Source organism: Pogona vitticeps, chromosome 10, assembly GCF_051106095.1.
Source record: "Pogona vitticeps strain Pit_001003342236 chromosome 10, PviZW2.1, whole genome shotgun sequence".
NCBI lineage: Eukaryota > Metazoa > Chordata > Lepidosauria > Squamata > Agamidae > Pogona > Pogona vitticeps.
Window position 1 is genome coordinate 23,022,017 of NC_135792.1, and position 21,127 is coordinate 23,043,143.

Consider the following 21,127-nt stretch of genomic DNA (forward strand, 5'->3'; position numbering starts at 1 on the left):
GAGTCCCCTGCAAGTGTGGCCAACAGCTCTTCCAGGGGGCTTCTAAAGGAACTTGAGGAGTTGTATTTCCCCTTACACGCACACAGACACACACACCCAAAAAAGGGCCATTTAGGAAGTCTTTCCTCCACATCACTCTCATAATGACTGCGTTTGAATGAGGGTTTGCGATGCATTTTTGATGATTTTTTTAAATACATGTTATATTCTTTTGTTTTTATCCATGTAAGCCGCCCCGAGTAGACATTATCTGGGGGGGGGGGGCGGGGTAAAAAAAATCTAATAAATAAATACATAAATGATCGCGTGTAACGCGAACCGTCCGGCGGTGCTTAGGTAACGGATCTGGTTTCACGCGCAAGGATCATCAATGGCGCCGCTCCATTCACAAAAAAAAACACGCCCCGGCTTCGAGGACCACGTGACCGCTCTCCCTCCCCTCTCTCTCTCTCCGGCGGGGCGGGGCTTGCGCCGCCCGGCCTCACGTGCCCCTCTGGAAGGACGGCGGGAAGGGCCAATCCCTGCGGCCGCCTGGGGCCTGTCGTTCCCGCCCCTTTCCCCCGGAAGTGCCGAGCCGGTTGGTTGGGTTGGGAACGGCCGGGAACAACAACATGGCGGCCGCCGCGGAGGCGTCTGTGGTGGCGGCGGTTGCTGCTGCTGCTGGGCTAGGGCGCCCTCCCCGCTCGGCGCCCCGGGGAGGAGGAGGAAGAAGCGTTGGCGGCGGGGTGGTCTCCCGCGAGCGCCCGTCCAGCCCGTGGGAGCTGGTGAGGCCCTCGGTGACGGAGCTCTCGCGGGCCGTGAGGAGCAACATCCTGTGCACGGTGCCCGGCTGCGGGAAAGTGCTGCCCAACCCGCCGGCCCTCAGCATGCACCTCAGCAAGGCCCACCGCCTGGCCCAGCAGCAGGTGAGAAAAAATGGGGGGGGGGTGTGGTAACCACCCCGGGGCAGAGAAAGAGAGGGGGGGTCGGCTCCCTCCCCCCCCTTGAGAGGACCCTCCCCGGTCGGACTCCGAAACACCTCAGCCTCCTCTCCCTCTTCCCTCACGCCGCCCAAATATCCCCCCCCCCACTGGCTGCCCCTCGGAGATTCCCCATCCCCACCCACCCCTCTTGTCTTTTATGATTTGTTTATTCAAAATATTCCTCCTTCCCTCCCCCACCGCCTTTCTCCCTGAAAGGACCCAAAGGCGGCTGGCAGTTATTTTTACCTCAACTTAATTTGTTCAATTTAGGTATATCTGTCTGCCTGAGACTTGGCGGGCTTGTGGGTTGGACTTGAGGGAGCCCAAGATTTGTTGACTTTGGTCATTCATTCATAATATTCCTATTCCTCCCCCCTCCTTCCCTCACCTTTCTCCTTCAAAGGATCCAAGGTGGTTCACAAATAATGTTACATACTTTTTATTTATTATTTTTATACCCCGCCTATCTGGTCATTTCGACCACTCTAGGCGGCTTACAAAATAAAAATATAACAAATATAAAGAAAAAAAAATACAAATGTACCTCCGCACGTTTACAAGTGCTTGGTAAACCTTGGGTGATAAACTGTAGCTACTTCAATCGAATGCTTTTAAAACGAGTTTATCCTCTTATTTGTAAATCCCAAACGAGTCGGTTGGGTTGGGAAATCCTGATTCAACTATGGTTTCTAAATAGTAAGTGGACGGAAAAGTGCCAGCGGTTTCAAGTTAACACCCTGTTCAGATTAACTAATGTGTGCTTAATAAAGTGAGATATGGATGAGGTGGTTGCCTACCTATGTAATATAAAAGCGAAGGGTTGTTTAGTTTGCCTCCTATACGAGTGGTCGTATAGATCAGATGGGCGGGATATAAATCGAATAAATGAATAAAACCCTATTTGCAGTATTTAGCTTTATTTTTAATGGAAGAGCTTATATCAGTAAGTTCTATAAAGCTGTAAATTCAAAAAAGCAAGGGAGTGTATTGTTTTTGCTTAGGTGTCAGTCTCTAAGACTGTCCTTAGATTCTGTGTTTGGGTGACAAATATTTGGCAATAAAGAGAACCCCACACTTAAAAGAAAAAAAAAATCAGACTACAAACATGTAGTTCAAATTCTGTCCAGTTTTCTGGAAGGATCTGAAACAGTTGTACTCTTCCACTTGTATAAATTAAATAAATCTCTATAATTCTGCAGTCTCATTCATTTGGATTCTGCTAGTCCATGGGAAGCACAAAGGACTTTGCACTGGGCTGAATCCTTACTGCAAAAATAATTGAAATCTTACTGAGTCACCTTTGAGTCTTGCATTCTCTTCAGCAAGCACTTCAACACACTCTTATCCATAGGCCTAAAAAATTCAAAATTTCACAGGTTAAGTTCTTTGTTGATTATTTGATGTTTGAAGCATACATGCAAATCCTGGCTCAAAGTTAGGTATGGAGGTGAGAGCCATCACTTTTGTACCAAATCAAACAAACTAGTAGATGTGGTTAAAATCACCTACAGAGCATTTTTCTTTCTGCAGGAAAATTTAGGAACACAGAAAAATGGCCTTCAGGTTTAAGTATCAACTCGGGCAAAATAAAGAAGAAACAATGTTTATTTTCTTTTACATATACACTACATTCCAAACATGTTGTTGTTGTTGTTTTTGAAATGATACTCTGTTTCTGCAGGATGGAAAAATAAATCCTGCAATGAGGAAGAATTTGAAAACAGCACAGAAATACTACTGCTGTCCTATTGAAGGTTGTCCCAGAGGACCAGAAAGGCCTTTTTCACAATTTTCTCTTGTAAGGCAGGTATGTCTCTTGGTATATTACAATTGTAATAAACCAATATGAGTAAAATGTACTGTTTTAAAGTAAGCTATTCTTGAATGGCAACGTTTCTGTGTAAAGGTGTTACCTTACTGCCCATAGGAGATTCTGCATTTGAACATAATTTTTTTCATTGCTTTAGATAGTAATTATAGGATCAGTCTGAAACCTTTGAGAGTTTTTTGTTCTTTTTTAATTAGAGAGTTTTCTTAAATTAGTTAACATTGATTGCTAGCATGAGAAGTGAAAGGAAGAAATTGAAAATACTGCTGTATACCTGATGGTTAGGTTCCTCAAATACTGGTTTGGCTTGTCAGTTATTAAAATGCATTCATTAGAATTACATATAATAACATGCACTGCTAACATCATTCAGAATAAGAGTGAATTAATGAGTAATACATTTGGATCTTCTGACAAGTGTATTCTGTAATTCTTAGTATGCTTTTAAAAATTCATCTTATTTTAGTGGCAGTGTGTGTAGCTCATTTCCTATTAAAAGTTACATAAATACAAGAGTGGATTATAGCTTTTGTTAGATCAATAAATAATCAGACAAATTGCAGTTCCACTTCATCAGGCCACTTCTGCACTATTCTTCATGGATAGTGCAGAAAAATTGTAGAAGTTGGTTACAGCAGATTTTCACATTGCATTGTTATTTTGGCAACATTCTTAAACCCTCAAAACATTTCCAGTGAATTGAACATTCAACCCAAATTACAGAAGTGTCTCCCTGATAAGAGCCTACTTTTTAAGTACTGGTCTTTACTAGAAAAGACTAGAATGTAATGTTGCAAGTATGACTCCATTCTGTCCTGTCATGGAATACAATTGGCATAATGGTGAAGAGCTTACTTTGTCTGCAGAAAGCTCCCACCTCAGTCTCTGACATTTTCAGGCAGGGCAGGCAAAATGTCCCATCTGAAATTTTGCAGAGTCACAACTAGCCAGTGTGGAGAATTCTGAGCTAGACAGAATGGGAATCTCAGTTGGCGAGGCAGCTTCTTGAGTTTATATGGAGGGCCTGACATTTTTGTGTGTTTCAGCATTTTATGAAAATGCATGCTGAAAAGAAGCATAAATGTGACAAATGCAGCAATTCTTATGGCACCATATGGGATCTGAAGCGGCACATTGAGGATTGTGGCAAGACTTTCCAGTGTACCTGTGGATGCCCCTATGCCAGCAGGACAGCATTATTGTCTCATATTTATAGGACTCAGCATGAGATACCTGTGGAACACAGGTAAGAGCAGATGGTTTCTTTCTTCCATTTTAAACTGCTTTGTATATGTTCACATTCATCTTAAAGAGGAGATTCTAATACATTTGCATAGAGAACACTCTTCTAGTAACTTCTCTTTTGTTCCTCTTTGGCTTCCTTATACATTTCTGTTGAGAGTTTAATGGGCATGAGTTTCTCCCTTGACTTTGTGCAACCAAGCATCCATTAACAAATAGGCTACCTCCTGCCAAATGTCGTATCTTTCAGCTTAGCATTCTATACACAGATCTGTTTACAAGGGGAGGAGACACAGTTACTGCTTATATAGTTATTCATTGAAAAGGTTAACATAATAAGTTCATGAACACTGAATGCAGTTAATGGGAGAGTAGTATTAAAAACACGTAAAACTGCAGAGCAGAATTGCGTATTTGCTCAACATGGTTCGGTGCTTAGATCTTACATTGCTAAACTGTTGTATAATTATGTTAATTAACTAGCATTTGTTGGTTAAGTAATTTAGGCACATCGTTTGATTGAGGGGAAAACTGATTCCTTCACCCAGCAAATAAGTCAGTGCATGATTTCCAATAGTATTACCTTTAATTTAATTTGTTCCATTGATCTTTTTTCTAATTCTGGTTTGAAATAAGATAATTCCTGCTATGGTCAAACTGGAATTTTGTTTCAGGAATGGTTAAAAATGTCAGGGCAGGAAATAATTTTGAAATACAAATCTCCCTTTACAGATTGTGTTGTTTTCAAATTGGCTCTAATCCAAGGCAGGTGTGTAATGTTTGCTTCCAAATTTCCAAGCGCCTTGCCTTGATTTGGAATGAATGAAGGGAACAATGCTAGGGCTGAACCCACTCACTTGCTATGGATTTGTTAATATTTACAGGGATCCTCCTAGCAAGAAAAGGAAAACTGAAACCTCTGTATCCAATCAGCTGCTGGGAGAAAAAGGTAGAGAAGCCATTGCCAATATCCATAACGGATGTACGAACACTAAAAACTCGGATTCCTCTGAGATCAAGCTAGCAACTTCCTTTGAGGATTTCAGCCGTTCCTACACCACCAAACAAACACAAACACAGCCAAAACACACACCAAAGTTGCTTCTGCCAAAACCAAAAGTGGCTTTGGTGAAACTACCTGTCATGCAGTTGGCTCATTTGCCTGTCCTTGTATCAGCGCCGGACTCATCCATCAAACCTGTGGTGGTTGCCGTCGACAGCAAAGGCTCTGTGATGAGTACCGTTCATTTGCTGCCTCTTTCGGTAGGAATCACATTGCCTACGGTGGAGGCTGAAGCACTTGGATTTAAAAACTCCCTCAACCTTTCCAGAACCAAAAACTCTGGCAGCATTGAACCTGTCAGCACAGGTATCCAGGTCAATTTGGGGAAATGTGCATTGAATACTGCAATGCAAGATGTGGAGACCATATGCTATAAGAATGGGATTTGTTCCACAAATGTGCAGACTGACCTGTCTTACATTTCACCTAATTGTATGCCCTCTGCCACTTGGCCTGCAGATTCCTCCGTTTCTTCTTGTTCTCAGACAGACCTGACATTCAGTTCCCAAGTTTTGCTGCCAATTAGTGTCCAGACGCAGACCCTGTTGCCCAGTTCAAAGCTGACTTCCTCCATAGCTGCTCAGACAGACACACTAGGCCAGGCTTGTTTTCAGCCATGTGGAATTTCTCGGGAGACTCAAACCAATCAGTCGCAGAAGGGTCTGGATGGGAGAGGACAAATGGACCAGGCTGTAATGTGCAATGACATTTTTGACAATGTTAGCTCGTCGTTTACTGATGCAAGCCCTGTAGCCCTTTCCAACAGCAACTTGATGGCTGCAGACCTGGGTCAAAATTTGCTACAGAGAGGAAGCTGCAGATCATTGAGTCAGAGCACAAAGTGTGAGCCAGTTATCAGCTTCAGTGCACAGAATAATATTCTCCCCCAGCAAGTTATGACAGACAATCAGACCCAGACAATGGAGTTACTTAGCGATCTTGAAACTATTTTTTCTAGTAATTCAGCAGGTCAGCCATTGGATAACCGCACACTTTTAACAGATGCCAACTCAGGTGCTGGCGCTCTCCTACCTTCTGGCCCTACCCAGAACACAGGAATAGATTTCGATATAGAGGATTTCTTCACAGCGTCAGATATCCAAACTCAGACCGAAGAGACCAAACTTGGTAACTTGAACTCTGAACCAGTCTTGGAGTCACTAGACATTGAAACTCAGACGGATTTGTTTTCTGATAATGCCACACAGTCCTATAGCTGCAGAGGTAACCCCAACTTTTTAGGCTTAGAGATGTTTGACACCCAGACCCAGACAGACTTAAATTTCTTCTTAGACAGCCCTTATTTGCCCTTGGGTAGCATCTTGAAGCAGTCCACCTTCTCTATGAGCACAGACTCGTCTGATACAGAGACCCAAACAGAAGTCCATTTTAGTGAGAGACACGCCTGTGATCAAATGGCCGAGAGCAAAGTCCAGCTTAATAGTACGGAGACACAGACCATGGATAGCTGCTTTGAAACTCTAGGCAGCTTATTTCTAACCAGCAACGAGACCCAGACGGCAATGGATGACTTTCTGCTGGCTGATTTGGCCTGGAATACAATGGAGTCGCAGTTCAGTTCGGTAGAAACACAGACTTGTGCAGAATTATGTTCTTTGTTTCACAGTCCTGATAAAGCAAGCCATTGAGTGGTGTTTTCATACTCTGCCTTCTCTAAGGATTAAGTTATGTTTGTGTAGAAGAAGCTGACATTGAAGTTAGCTCCACTGAATGTAATTTATGTGCAGTTGGTTTACATACTTTCTCATATGCTAAGGTACTTTAACATGGGAGTGTTGTTACTAATATGAACCCTGTGTGCATATGTTCTCTGTAGCATGTTTAGTCTATGGATCCTTCCTAATCTTGTGCCTGCCTTTGCTGTGTGGAGCTGAATTTTGTAAAGCCCAGAGTTCATAACTCAGAGCCTTTAGTTAATGTGTGTCTTTTGAAGATAACACTTAAGATTATAACCTTCTCATTGTTTATTTGGAAGCAGGCCCCATTGAACAAATTAGAACTTCTGAGTAAACTAATATAGGATTATACTGTAAGTTTTATGAAGAAATATTGGACCAAAAGCTAGTTTTCTTTATATTTTTGCTCATCACCCACATCCTGAAGATATTACCCATCTTTCTGTTCTTTATGTTTTTCCTTAATTTCTTTTTATTTTTTGTATCTTTATGCCAGAGTTTATTGTTGCTTTCTAACTGTAAATGGGTTACATCATGGTTGTACCCAGTTATCTCAGTGAATTCACATTTCAGAATGTTGATTTGATTCAGCCTGGCAGTCTTGTATGAATGCATTCTGAAAACTTGAAATGGCATACGAATTGATGGCTTAATCACGATATTCTAAGAAATGTTACCAAAGTATGCAGAACTGTTTTTCTCTGACTTTTAATATTTCTGGTAGTCTAAGTCTTTGCTTCTCAGAGTATGTGGAACACAAGCAAATCTTGAAGTTATTATGTTCCACAAAGATCACAGTTTTTCTGTTTCAAATGGGCAAATTTCTCTCGATCATGAATTTAACTTTCTTGAAATAATAGTTGCAGTCTGATCAGAAATATTTGTTCTGAACTTTCTTACAAGTCTAGCAGGAGTTTAGGACAAAGCGTCTTGGCTGTTGCAAGGTATACCAAGTAAGGAAAGAGTGGAGAGAGAGAAGTACAAACAGTATGTAAGTTACATCTTATTTAGCCCATTGCATTTTAAGTAAGACGTTTGTTAATGTGACTGTAAGTGAAGGCACAAAAAAGCAGGCGTTTTCCACTTCAGAATATGGTCACCAGCAAGCTCTTCTTCCAGTTAATAATGTTGTTCATTGGATTCACCACATGACTTATGCACAACAACTACCTTTCAGTGATGATCTTTCAGCCTACTTAGTGGGCATAGAATAGGGAGTAAATTGTTTGAATCCTGTTGAGCCTCAGGATTCTGTTAAGAATCTCGGTGGCTTTCAATGCCAAATCTGTACCGCTGTTGCTGCTGTTTAATATTTCTGATGGTAGTCTACCAGTCTAGATATGGTATTTCTTCATTTCTCAGATTGTTTCTATTATGTATTCTTGAAAATGTCTTTTATTTATAGGTTTTTTTTAATTCTGTCAAGAACAATAACCCCTGGAATGGTTATCTGCTGACGAAACTAATTGTGCTTATTCCTTCTGTTCTCTTGGCAGGGCTGTATCTGCCTTAGAAGTGCATTTAGAAGGAGGCATCAGGGCTGGTCAATGTCTGAACCAAGCACCCTTGGCATGTGCCAGCTGATGCTCTCAGCCTGGTGGCTCTTGGCTGTTACAAATGTTATATGGGTCTTAAGAGCTGGATGGTACTACAGAATGCCTTGCTGTTTAAAAGATGGTGGAGCTGAAATGTTTAATTGAGATATTTCCCCCCAAAATCATTTGGCAAAATGAAGTGTTCATTCCATGTATATGTGACTCATGTTAATCTAAAAGCCACTTCATTTTAACTAGTGTCTCTGAAATGCTTCAAACTAAATTATCTCCAGTGCACCTTTGGTAGATCTTTTCTTGTTTTAAAAATTGTCTCAAAAGCATCTGTCCAACAACTGCCTTGGAAGTATAACTGTAAGTGAAACCATAAAAAAAAGAGGCTGCCCGCTTCAACTGCCAGAGCAGAGAAGCCTTGGGAGTTCCACTGTGGTCAAAGAGTTGAAGACCTGTAGTTTTGCACTTAGCAGATTGTTAGGAGGCACTATTAAGTTTCTAGTCCCATAGAAGCAGTGTGCTGTTCTTGTCATTCCTGTGCAGAACTAGACCTGCTCTAGCTTGCTAAGATTTACAGCCTTGGTAAGCTGCAGTCCAGAATACAGTGGCCTTAATGCACTTCAGTACAAGTGCTAGAAGGCACATTGAAATTGATCTGTGTGGTGCATCTGTGCTAAATGTTCAGTCACTTGTATATGTGTACGTGTGTGTATGCTTGTGAAGCTCATAAAACCTGCAGCTGTCCTCTTTCAAAACTTCAGTGCCACTGATACAGTGAGGATCATGTTGACATACAATCCCTTTCTTAAGTTTATGATTGTCTTTAAGTTGTTATTTATGAATGTGAGCTACATCTAGTACAAATGCTGCCATTTTGACCTTTGGGTCTTATTCTTTTGTAGTATCCTATCCCAGACACAGTCTTTAGGCAGTAGCTCATATAAATTCTGTTACTGTGACAGAATCAGTCCGGACATCTGCACGAATCTGCAAGGGAAGTTGAATGTCCCATGTTCCTTTTGAATTCATAAAACAGACTAAAGACATTTTTGCAAAATGTACTGTGCAAAATTAATATAGTTACTTTTTTTTCTTTAGGAATAACAAATCTACTTTTTCTCCTTTTTGCTCATCTATCAGAAGAATGCCAAGAATATATTTGTTGAAAATAAAATGACTTATCAGTCAAGTAGGGTTCCTCAACGCCACTGAACTTTTTATGAAACCAAAATGTGTTTCAGATTGTAATTATCTGAACTCAGTATTTGTGTAAGATGAACTCAATAAAGGGAGTTTGATGCATAAGATACTGCACCTCTGCCTTCGATTTTCCAGTTGCAGAGGCTTCTCCCACATTAGTGTATTCTGCCTGCTAGTAGGGAAATGATCTGTAGAGTTTTTAAAACACTTCTTATATAGGTGCATAGCAAAATTGACATGACTTAAATTCCTAGAGACATGAAATGTTCGCAAGGTACTTACAGGAAGGTAAATTTCTGTATGCCTGTGCCACTTGACCTAAATAAAGACTGAAACCCCAGATCTTTCTCCTGAGCTGGAGATTATCCCTTGTTAAATCTAAATAACCAAGCTCTTCACATTCAATATACACATATCAAAAGCAATCTATAAATGTCTGGAATATTTGTGCTCATTACGGTAATCTATGCAGATGCTAAAGTGCCAATTGATATGCTAATTATTGTGGCTCAAATGCTAATTGTTGTACCACTGAGATACAAAGCAATCCTGTTTTTTTCCTGCCTTGTTGATAGTAATGTGTAGGAATGGTCTTGTCTGCAACTTATTGTAAAATGGAGCATGCATGATAACATATAGTCAACATATTTTCAGAGTGACCTTAACATAGGGCATACATAACTTACTGGCTTTGTCTAAGAATTTCCTCACCCTCAAGTTCTTCTGTTCTTGGGTTGTCCTTTTAGTGAAGGTGCAGAATTAATGAGGTCTAAAAGCCAACCAGGTTAATTTTTAGGCAGTGAACAAAAATTCGTTCCAATCAGTTCCCTCATCAAGCAAGTCATGAAATAACTTTTGCAAGGAATTGTATGAGAAACTGTTCTCCTGTGGACTGGATACTTACCTTTTCAGAGGGCTTTCCTAGTTATCTGTCTTGATCTTCTTAATGTCTGTAATTTAAGGTACAATTTAAGCCCTTTTAAAGGTTGGAGTAAAAAGACAAATTATTCAGAGCCGCACTGGAGCTACCTGTGAGGACAGATGCATTGCTGTATTATTTACAGTCTTACTATAACTGCCAGGCCTGACTGTGAGTAGTTGGAAGGTTGTGGGTGTGGAATTGGTAGGCGAAGGTAACCAGCATAAAACTGTTAACATTCTATCCATCTTTTCCTGAATATCATTCTGCCCCAAGAAATCGCATTGTGTGTGTTTTGAGGATGTCTTGAAGCGCGAAAACATTTAAAATCAGAATTGGTATAGTGTTTGTTACTATAGCTAAAGCACTCACTTTAAAGGTATTTTATTGCATCATATTTGACAATTTGCAAAAAAAAATCTTTATGAGAATATGTTCATGCTGTGTACTGAGTTACAGAGTGCAAAACTGAGTTAAGCTGCAATGGACATTGAAATAAAACTGCCCATAGCCCCCTGTATGTTTGGGTTTTGTGGGTGTGTGTTTTGGGTGGTTGTTTTTTAATTTATGGCGGCGTTTCTAATTAACATTTGGACTGGATGTTGTATAAATGTGTTTTTAGGCAATTGCTTTGAAAACTGGTATGTTAAGAAACTGGAACCCAGGCTTAAGATTTCCATAGAGTGAGAATTCTCTGTAGGAAGGGGTGTTCAGTTGTGTGAGTCCAGTTTCTGCAGGCTGAAACAGTTACTGCCTATGCAAAGGATTACCACTGCAAATAAGGCCTGTTGAGTGGTTCCGGTAAAATATATTTTTGCCTATTGTAAATTGCATGAAATGGGGTGAAAATGAGTGGATTTTAGCAAGTGACAAAGATAATCACTGTCCCAGTGTGTAGATGAATGATCTGAGTCACAATGAATCAGATTTCAGTGCTACTCATGTATGTTGCCTTTGTGATTGTTTAAATCAAACACTTTATGAACAACTCTCTCAGAGAATGTATACAAGATGATTACTCCTCCAAAACAGAGGCTACATCTCATTCAGAAAAGTGGGGGAAGAAGTAGCAAGACAGAGGAATTCTTTATAAATGGCTGTTGTGACCTTTTGCTTTAAAAGGAAGCTTCTAATGTGATCCCTATAATTTTTTTATATTGCCTGAATTGGTATGAGATCTAATATTTTAGTCTTGTGTACGGTGGGAATTTTCCTTGCTCTCTGCTTTCTGCCAAGCTTTGGTGGCACAATAATTCTCTTCTGGTTGAAAAGGATTTGCTTTTCCCCTTTTTATCTCCTTTGTGCTCACTTTACTAAAGATCAGATATGTTGCAATTAAATGTCTTTGCATGCCGTAAATCTTACTTTGCTTGGATAAGGCCTGCAGGCAAGTAGAGGTCTGATGCCAAAGAGTACAATATATTCTACATGCATGCAATGGCATTTCAGTAGTTTAAAGTAAATCCTATCCATTCTACACGTGTAACTTCCTCTCCCTTGAAACAGTAAAATGATAAAACCATGTTTTCTTTCTGCCCACTAAATGTTTGCATATACAACTGCATGCAGAATCTGGAAATAGTTTGAGCTTGAAATAATTGAACTTTTGCCCTGAAGGAATCTGTTTAGGACAAGGGCTCAAATGTTTGTAGCAAAATATGTATTTCACAAAGACCAAACAAATAAATGTCTGCCTTGGTATACAAGAATTCCTGCTTTTTGTTTTACACTAAATGCAACTGGTGCCTATATTTTTATTAGCCCAGGGCCAAATACCCTGACTGTAGGCAGTGAGACAGCTGCTAAGCACTCATTCCTCCTCGGTCTCTGTTGAGTCACCTCTTTTGGAAAACAGAGTTGCGTGTGCCATGGGCCCACCCTGTGCCCTTGAAGCTAGGTTGTTGCTGCTGCTCTCTCTCTCTCTCTCTCTCTCTCTCTCTCTCTGGTGCTGTGGAAGACACATTCACACTGACATTGTTGAAGTCACCATCTACATCATTACAAGATTTGACTGGCTTATTAATGGAAAGCAATCAACATTTTGAAGGTTTTGTGAAGCTGTTGATTATTTAAACAGCCTGTGTTTGATTTCTTCCATTCTCCTCTCTTTTTTTATTCCTACTAGCATATCCTTTCCAAGCTTCAGTGACTGTGACTTTCTAATCCGTTGCTGTGTTAAGACACTTGGGAGTCCAATCTCGGATTATTCTGCAGCTGCAGAATAATATGACCAAACGGCTAAGTTCCACTATCTGATGTTAGTCTTCTAATGTTTTTAAATGTAAGAAACCTTGTTCTTAATGTATTTGACACAATTGCTAAACAACTTTGCATATTATTGAAACAAAGCTGCTTTACAGAACTAGTACCTATTGTTAGAGAACACATTGTTAAATTAGAAACAGTTGTATTTTTCTAGAGAGAGGCATTTTAGAAAACATCTATTATATCAAGGGCAAATAAAGTTATGAACCCCCCCAGGCCTCCCCTGCAAAATAAAGTTGGCCATAAAATAGTAAATGGCACTATTTTTTTAAAGGGCCCAATAAAGATGTAGGACATGCCTCCCATAGTGGCTGTTTTTATGGCTTTGCATGTTGATGACATGAGGGGTCCTAAAATTGCAGGTGCATGTGACACATGTAAGTTGCCCACCTCTATGTCACAGAAACTATCAAGGTGATTTCCATTTCCTTTACAGCATATGGGTCTTGCTAAACACTTTTAGTGGGTGTAGTAGAGAACATATTCTATGGAGCTGCTCAGCAACATCTCTCAATGGAAATGGAGCCCACCCTTTTTTTGAAAGACATTGCACCTGCCAGTAAATTAAGGAAACTGAAAAAATCCCTGTACACACTTGAGATACTTTAGATTCCTCAGTATACGTTAGAGTATTTGCAAAATTAATTCTCAGTTGTTGTAACACACTAGAATCAAAGTGAATTTAAAAACTTTGGTATGTCTTTTCTTTCTTTAATTCAGGTCTTCATGGTTAACCTTACTGATAAAATCTGTTCCTTATTACTTGACTAGGAATTAACCCTGTGGGTTATATTTCACATCCTTATTATGTGAGGTACTGTTTTCGTATCGGAGCAATGACTTACTGTTCAGTGCATTGGAAAAGAAACAGTTTTGTGGAGTAGACAAAATACTTCAACATCAGAGACCAATCAAAGAGTGATAACATGATTTTTGTATTTGTTTTTTCATTCTGTCATTCCTACCAACTTTCTTCACGTTTTTCTGCTTCATTTTTTTAGTCGTATGGCTATGTGATTCAGTTTCGGTTGAAGGGCTATCTTGTGTCTCAGTTCCGTTGACTGCGGTTGATTCATTATTTGAAAGGGGCTCCAGATGCAGATTGATTACGCCACTTTCGTCTGCTCTGAAGACCAACAATGCATTTAAGGATATATACCTCAAGCTGCTGGGAGGATTACTGCGGATTACTTTTGGCAGGTTTATCTCCTTATACCTGAAGACCTGAGGTCCTGGGTGTGGTTGCGAGTACTTAATTTCATATTCCTTTATGGGTAAAGTCCTTTTTTCACCTAGGAATGTCTGGATAGAGTCTAATTTCCCTCTTATCCTTTCTCCCTCTGCATTGCTTGTCTTCACTTGGACAAAGTTGTACGGCTTGACACTGGAGACTCCGTACTCTTTCTTAGTTGAAACTATTTCTTTCTTACCAAATTTGTGGTCCTTTTTTCGGCGATCTCTTGCCAGGTGTGCTGTCCAGGACATGTTTTTCTTAAGACCAGCTGTCATTTGATGGTGAGATATGTTTGATATGGTTTTGGTTATTCTTGGCTTCTTGGCCTTGCTTTGGATCTTACAGCATGTGAAGGGAGTAGCTCTCCCCCAGCCTTCTTCCTTGGGGAGAGAAAAAAAGACGGTGCCTTTAAATTAAATTAATCTTAGCAACTATACTAAAATGAAACTTCCATTATATAACAATGAAACTTAGTATGACGAATCTGCCGAAATTTCAGTCCAACTTTTGGCTAAATTCTTCTTAACCTTTGCAGTACTCTCCTAGGAAAAAATGTCTTATCTATACCTAACTGACATGGGATTAACCCTAGTTAATTAAGGATCAGCTTTGATTCTCCTTTTTTGTAGAATTTGGCTTTCCCTTTTGAAAACTGCTTGCTATTAAGGGGTATTATTTCTTCTATTCTGCTTTTGTGTAATATTTCAAATTGATGTGGCCTTGCTTACACCAGTTTCAGGAACCTTAAACCCAAGCCACCATCTTCAGTATCAACAGCGATACCATCCCGCACCAACTCAGCCATCTGTATTAGATTTTTAAAATCTCCTGCAACTTCAACATGAGATTACAAATTATTATGTCATGAAATATATTAGGGCCAATTTTGGTTTGTGCCCTTCCAATAACCAAGAACTTCCATTTCTTTTCTGTATTTTAAAAAAATTGAATTTAGCTCTCAGATCTTTCAGGCATAAGGCCTCAAAACTGCACACTCCTAGGGCAGTGATAACAAACCCATCTGAGATTTTTTTAGAGTATGGTTAAAATATGACAATAAAATTACTTGAGCACATTTGTAACAGCTGATGAAATGCAACTGCACTCCATGATTAATGACTTTACAGTGATTATAGAGGGGCTCTCGTAACTGGATATCCATAAATGTCGTTACCTTCCTGCTACTCCAAAAGCATCAGACAAGGTGTAGGATAAATATGGCAGTTGTTGACAGGAAAATCCCTTGGACTGAAATACTGAGGAACATGTTGTCACTGTGCATATAGAAAAGTATTTTATTTGAGCTATCTGGATTATACAGCCATGTGAGTTTATCAGTTTGGCAAGGAAGGAAAGTCCTAACATGAACAAACTGAAAATTATATATCATCTACAAAGGAAAAACAACAACCAAATATTAGTTCTGTTTACTCATAAACTTGCATATTCACACTTTTAAAATAAACTTTTAAAAATAAACTTTTCACAGTATTTAAAAGTGTTGAAATTGGATGGCAGTGGAGAGCAATACAAGTATGTTCACCCACACATCACTGGGTTAGAGATTGTGCTGCCAGTTATGTATGATTATTTTCTATTTGCTGAAGCGCTTAGGCCAGGTCTGTACAACTTATGGCATGCCATGCTGAATACAGCTCACAAACCATATGGTAGGGTCTGCCAGAAGCTGGACAAGAGGCTAGAAGCTGTGTGTTCACGCTGGAACAAGTCAAGGTGTCCATGTCCTTTGTCCATCAGAGAGACTTGGAACATGTCGGAATGCTTCCCCTGTTCTTGGGTTTGGTGCACACATAGTCCTGCAAGAGAGAAACTGCATAGCCATAATGGGCCTGTCTTAATGTTTCCCAAATAGATGGGTCAGTGAGAACTATAAGGCTGACACAACTTGAAATTTCCTAAACAGGAATTGAGCTGGAATGCTTTTAAAGAAATGAAGCTTTTGCTAAACGTAGATTGCATGCCGGTATTGTGTTTCAAAGAGTCTCTGGACCCAACAAAATAAATTTAAGGATTAACTGAAACCATTATTAGATTTTTCAGAAGCAATAAAAAGGACATAAATTATTTACAGAAATTAGTAACGTGGCTCTTTATCTTAAGAAAAAACAACCTGTTAAAATTAATAAGTAGAATAAAATTTAAGTATTTTTCTCATACAAGGCCACAAAGCCACATATAAACAGTTCAACATGAAATTACAGCTAAAGTCAAGTCAGCCTAGAGGGCAATGCAGTTACTGCAAGACGGCTGACCGTTAAGGAAGGGAATAGTCCAGAAAGCAGTGGGATCTCGTGGGCTTTTGACTCTTTTTGCTGTTTGGCTCCAGTGTGACTCTTGCTTCTGACACAAGGGTCTTGAATCCCATTGGCCTTGCTGATTTGCGCTGCCTTTGTATGCAGAAAATGCACACTGTTTGGGTGGCTGTGTCTTCGCCCTGCAATTGCATTAGACATGGGTCCAATCTTTTTATCTGGGAAAAGAGTATAGTGCCAGTAGCACTGATCCAGATTTCTTGAGTGGAACGAAGTCTTGGCAAGCCTTGGGACGAAAGAGGCTATCTCGTGCATCTGTATTTGTTCCTTCAGGGCATCGTACATGGTGTGGATCCCTTTTTCAAAGTTCTGTTCTTTTGTTTTAAACACCTGAGTATGGGAAGTTGTCTCTGAAAGTGGTTTTTCACTTGCCTGAGAAAGAGCTGTCTGTCTTTTCCTTGATGAAGGATCGAGGCCGTTTTTGGGAGCTGCATCTTTCAGAGGTGGCAGTACCAATGGCAACTTAAGAGCACTCGCTTCAGAAGTAGTTTGACTACTTGTAGAAGGCTGCTCCTGGCTTTTTATGTCTTTGCATTTTAGAGTTTCTAAACTTTTAGGCTTTCCTGGAGGGAGTATACTATACTCCTTGATTGGCACTGTTTTCTTGTCGGCCTGGAACAGGGAGCTTTCCTTCATTACAAAAAACCTCCTTTCAATCAAAGAAGCCTGAGCTTCTTTTAAGGTCATTTTTTTCTTGTCTCCTTGACTAGAGCATTTTTTAGGATCTTCTATTGATGAAGAATTTGCCATCGCACTAGGACAAAGACTCTGTTTTTTTCCGGCAACACTGTCTGTAGCAGCGTATGTAGTTAATCTGAAATCGGATTTCAGTTGCTCTGCAGTCCTGGCATGGCTCTCCAGCCCTTTGTCAATACCCTGCATCAGATCTGCACAGTACAGGCATCCACTGGCAGACTCGCTGGCCTTCGTTTTTCTGGCTCTCTTTTGTACTTGAAGATATGCAAAGGAAGGTGTTTTGCTCCAGCCTTGGACCTAGGAGCAAAAAGACAGGAATACAAATTAGCAAAGTGTTTGAGAGAGAGCAAGAAAGAAAGAGAGCATTAACTACAGTTAGCAAGCAGCTGGTGCTGCCTGTTTCAAATGGCAAAACCACAAAATGTAACTCGGCAGAGAGGAAACCCTTCCCCCCCCAAAAAAAAAGCATGAAGCCACAATTAAGTTACTAAGGTGTTCTGAAGCCACTACAATGGGATTCAGACTCTTGACTTTAGCATATGCTAAACTATGGAGGAACTAGAGATCATTCTAACATGTGAAGATGTGTCACTGGAGACCACAATCATTCACCGTTATATTTCCAATCACCATGTATGGTGGGTGTGGACGCTGAACGGTAAATAAAGTTGACAGGAAATAAATCAGTTTGTTTCAACTGTTCTGCTAGAGGAGAAATTTGCAGATACCCTGGACGGACAGAAAGACGAACAAGTGGGTCCTAGATCAAATCAAGCCTGAAGTATCTCTGGAGGCATAAATGTTGAAACTGAGGCTGTCCAGCCTTGGACACATCCTGAGAAGACAGGACTCTCTGGAAAAGACAAATGATGCTGGGAAAGTGTGAAGGCAACAGGAAAAGTGGAAGGCCATGATCGATAAAGTCCCTTCCAGCTTAAAAATAAGTTGAAGGTTTGCCCATGAAGAAATATTCATTTCAGATTTTTAGATGCCACCCTCTTGATGAACACCCTCAAAGCATTGTATTCTCGAAGGTTTTCACAGCCGGGATCTGATGATGGTTGTTATGAGTTTTTGGGGCTGTTCAGCCGTGTTCTGAAGGTGGTTCTTCCTGACATTTCACCAGTCTCTGTGGCCAGCATCTTCAGAGGACTGGAGTAGGAACTCTGTCCATGCTCTGTAGGAACTCTGTCTATGTTCCAACTCCAGTCCTCTGAAGATGCCGGCCACAGAGACTGGCGAAACATCAGAAAGAATAACCTTCAGAACGCGGCCAAAGAGCCCGAAAAACCCACAACAACCCTCAAAGCAGTTTATAAACCTTAAAAAATGAAAACAAATCAACTGAAGCTGTATCAAAATGTCTCCTGCAATGCTGTATTTCAAGGACTACCACCGGCCGTTACGGGTCCAGTGTCCATCTGCACCAGTTAACTCCTACAGAGAATCTTCTCTGTCTCTTTCTGAGTGCAGAAACAACAGAGATGGGACGGATCATAAAATCCCCGCTGTATGTGTTGTGTTCTCCGTGGGGAGGTTCAACCCTGTGGTTCATCAAGAACACCTAAGACACTTTGTTGGTTTTGCTTTGAAAGGAACACATTTTTAAAAGGTCTTTTAAGGTGACTCAGTGGCCGAGAAGGGAAATGTTCACTTACAGCATCCTCCCATCCTGTCCCGTTAACCCATTCGGGGTTAACCCGTTCCTCTTCCTCATTGATGCTATTGCTGATGTTCAGAAGAGTGTAAATTTGATTCCTTTCTCGCCTTTCATTTGGGTAGGTGCAGCGCAGCTGTAATTCCGCACTTCTCGTATGTGCACTGGTTCTTTCAGAATTACTTTCATGTTGGTCTTGTCCAGAGGAAGTCATTACACTTGCTGGCTCGGAAGGTTACATGTCTTCTGCCTGCAGGAAGATGGTTTTAATACAAAGTTGAAAAGTTATATGATTTATAGACCTGGTTTTCTTGGTATAATAATGTCTCAATAGTTGATTATCACCCGATAATTCCGCCTTAGAAGTTTCATTCTGTTTTATGAACTGTCCTGTGTGCCAACAGAAATTGGTTTAAATCACTGATATTGTCTTACAACATCCCGACACCCTATTTTACCATTTATTTGGGAGCACATGCTCAGCATCATTTAACAAAGATCAGGTATGCCTTAGCATCAGTGGCGCACATCACAATCATTGCATTCGCCATCATCATTGTGATTGAAGGATGGATTTTTTCCCCACATCCTTTCATAGGTAAAACAGCTATGCTGGGTTTTTTTTAAGTCCAAAATGAAGATGTGGCCATTCTTTCTGATGACTCAAAAAGCAGAAGAGAACAAGGTGTTTTCCATATGGAAGGAATCCCACATTTGGGAGAAAAACACAGTAGCTTCAGACTCCCTTTACTCCCACGTGGAGGTCACCCCTATTTCTTTCTTATTGCCCCTTAAAATAAAAAAACAGGCGTAATTCACATGTGGTCAGATTCCTCTTTTCCTTTTGTTCAAAAAGGGAATTGTCAGGCATCTTGGTGCCCTTAGAATCTGCTCCCTTCACATGTAGGTCACTTTAGGCAACCTTAATTTGGTACCCTTTTGCTGTTCTGGACTACAACTTCCATCATCCCCCAGGCCAACTTAAAGACCTAGATTGGGGAAGGTCAACTTAACTGGAGAGAATTCAGCCTATGATCAGAATGACCCTCATCTTTTAAAGTTTTATTTTAAATTAATATCTCTGTGCAGAGTCAAGCGGCACTTTTCTCTTTTAAGTCCCAGCTGCTCAGGGAAAAGCTTTCAAGGAGTTTTGTTTCAAAGTGGAAAGGAAAAAAGAAAATAGAAGTGTTGTGCTCCAGGGATCTTAAGGAGTGGGTTGTTGGTTTTTCAAAGTGCTACAATCCTTTTGTTTTTGCTTCCAGAGAATTAGCTGTATTCATGTTTGCAAATACCACTGACAAAATCCACGAGAGCTTACATTAGAATACAAAGGAGGTGGATTTTTAAAATATAGCTATAGTTATAAATAGGGCTACTCTGAAATGCCATGCACTGCTTCTCTGTCTGCCCAGTGTCTCAGAAAGAACTGCTGCCCTCTTAACAAAATTGTTCTTAATATAGTCTATATCATTTAAAAATAAAACATAGTCATATTCTTCCCCCATTTTAAAAAAAAGAATATAAAAGTCAGTCTTTTAAGATGCCACCCCATTCTTGTTAAGTTATGGTGTTCTTTATAAATGTGGTTTTGTCTGTCTTTGCTTGATTTAGTTACTGCTACATGAAACGTAATGAAAAGTACTGTAGCACCTTTGGGAATAACAAATCTATTTCAGTGTGAGCAGCCCTGGATTGCAGTTCCAGGGCCATTTAACACTAATATCAATTGCTGTAGTTATATACGCTCTCTCCCTCTCTGTATACATACGGGCATACAGTATATACTCTTATGTGTATGTATATACACACAAACACAATAGAGCATCTATATACCGTGTAATATGTTTATATATGTAATGTTTATATATAGTCTGATATGTGTCAATATATATAAACATGTTTTGTTGCAACTGTATCTATATGTGATTGCAACAAAATATATACTGTATATATATATATATATAAACATATTACTCGGTGTATAGATACTCTGTGTTTGTGTGTGTATACATATCTATATGAATGAGAGAGAATATATATATTTAATATATATATATGAGAGAGAGAGAGAGAGAAGGCCAGGCGGGAGAGAAAGGAGCTCCAGTGACCAAAAGGGGCGGTCGGCCGTGCTTTTTGAAATCCCACTCGGCCCATGCTCAGAGGCACCGTCGCTCGGAGGGCGGGGGGGCGTGGCGGCGCTCTGCACACGGCCAGGGGGCGCTCTTGCCTACTCTTCCCCGGCTGTCCCCCCCTCCTCCTCCCCCCTCCCCCTCCGGAGACTCACCGCCCCCCCGTCCTCGCCCTCCCGTCGCTCCGGGGCTCCCTCCTCTTCCTCCCCTCCCCTCGCGGGGCCGCTTCTCCGCGCGCGGAAGGCGACGGGCGGAGGGAACGGACCAACACGGCGCCCCAACAGCCGCGGAGGGAGATGGAAGTCGGCCGCCGCCTCCTCTGTCGTCGTCATTCTACGCCCCGCCCCTCCTCCGG

At 40.7% G+C, this 21,127-nt stretch overlaps 2 protein-coding genes across 4 annotated transcripts; one reads left to right on the top strand and one right to left on the bottom strand.

Annotated features, from left to right (window-relative positions):
* The first annotated feature begins 573 nt into the window (after window positions 1–573).
* On the top strand, window positions 574–12,159 carry ATMIN (ATM interactor). The gene is made up of 4 exons (XM_072980888.2): window positions 574–905; window positions 2,644–2,769; window positions 3,837–4,036; window positions 4,917–12,159. The coding sequence occupies exons 1-4, from the start codon at window positions 612–614 to the stop codon at window positions 6,742–6,744; spliced, it is 2,448 nt and encodes an 815-aa protein (XP_072836989.2). The 5' UTR covers window positions 574–611; the 3' UTR covers window positions 6,745–12,159.
* C10H16orf46 (chromosome 10 C16orf46 homolog) lies at window positions 9,462–21,066 on the bottom strand. Of its 3 annotated transcripts, XR_013538598.1 has the most exons (4): window positions 20,928–21,066; window positions 18,645–18,893; window positions 15,132–17,283; window positions 9,462–14,337 (listed from the first exon to the last, which is right to left on the bottom strand). XR_013538598.1 is itself a non-coding variant. In XM_078380430.1 (3 exons), the coding sequence occupies exons 2-3, from the start codon at window positions 18,855–18,857 to the stop codon at window positions 16,186–16,188; spliced, it is 1,311 nt and encodes a 436-aa protein (XP_078236556.1). In that variant the 5' UTR covers window positions 18,858–18,893; window positions 20,928–21,066; the 3' UTR covers window positions 9,462–16,185. The 3 variants fall into 3 exon arrangements, 2 of the variants coding, with proteins under 2 accessions (XP_078236556.1, XP_072836990.2); XM_078380430.1 differs by having other exon boundaries at window positions 9,462–17,283; XM_072980889.2 differs by having other exon boundaries at window positions 9,462–17,283; window positions 20,931–21,031.
* Window positions 21,067–21,127: the final 61 nt, after the last annotated feature.

Bases quoted from the DNA above. Each gene is read 5' to 3' on its own strand.
- ATMIN (XM_072980888.2), top strand. From the start codon at position 612: ATGGCGGCCGCCGCGGAGGCGTCTGTGGTGGCGGCGGTTGCTGCTGCT. The intron at 2,770-3,836 runs GTATGTCTCTTG...TGTGTGTTTCAG, and splicing joins AATTTTCTCTTGTAAGGCAG to CATTTTATGAAAATGCATGC. The intron at 4,037-4,916 runs GTAAGAGCAGAT...TAATATTTACAG, and splicing joins GAGATACCTGTGGAACACAG to GGATCCTCCTAGCAAGAAAA.
- C10H16orf46 (XM_078380430.1), bottom strand. From the start codon at position 18,857: ATGACTTCCTCTGGACAAGACCAACATGAAAGTAATTCTGAAAGAACC. The intron at 17,284-18,644 runs GTAAGTGAACAT...TTTTGCTCCTAG, and splicing joins GGACAGGATGGGAGGATGCT to GTCCAAGGCTGGAGCAAAAC.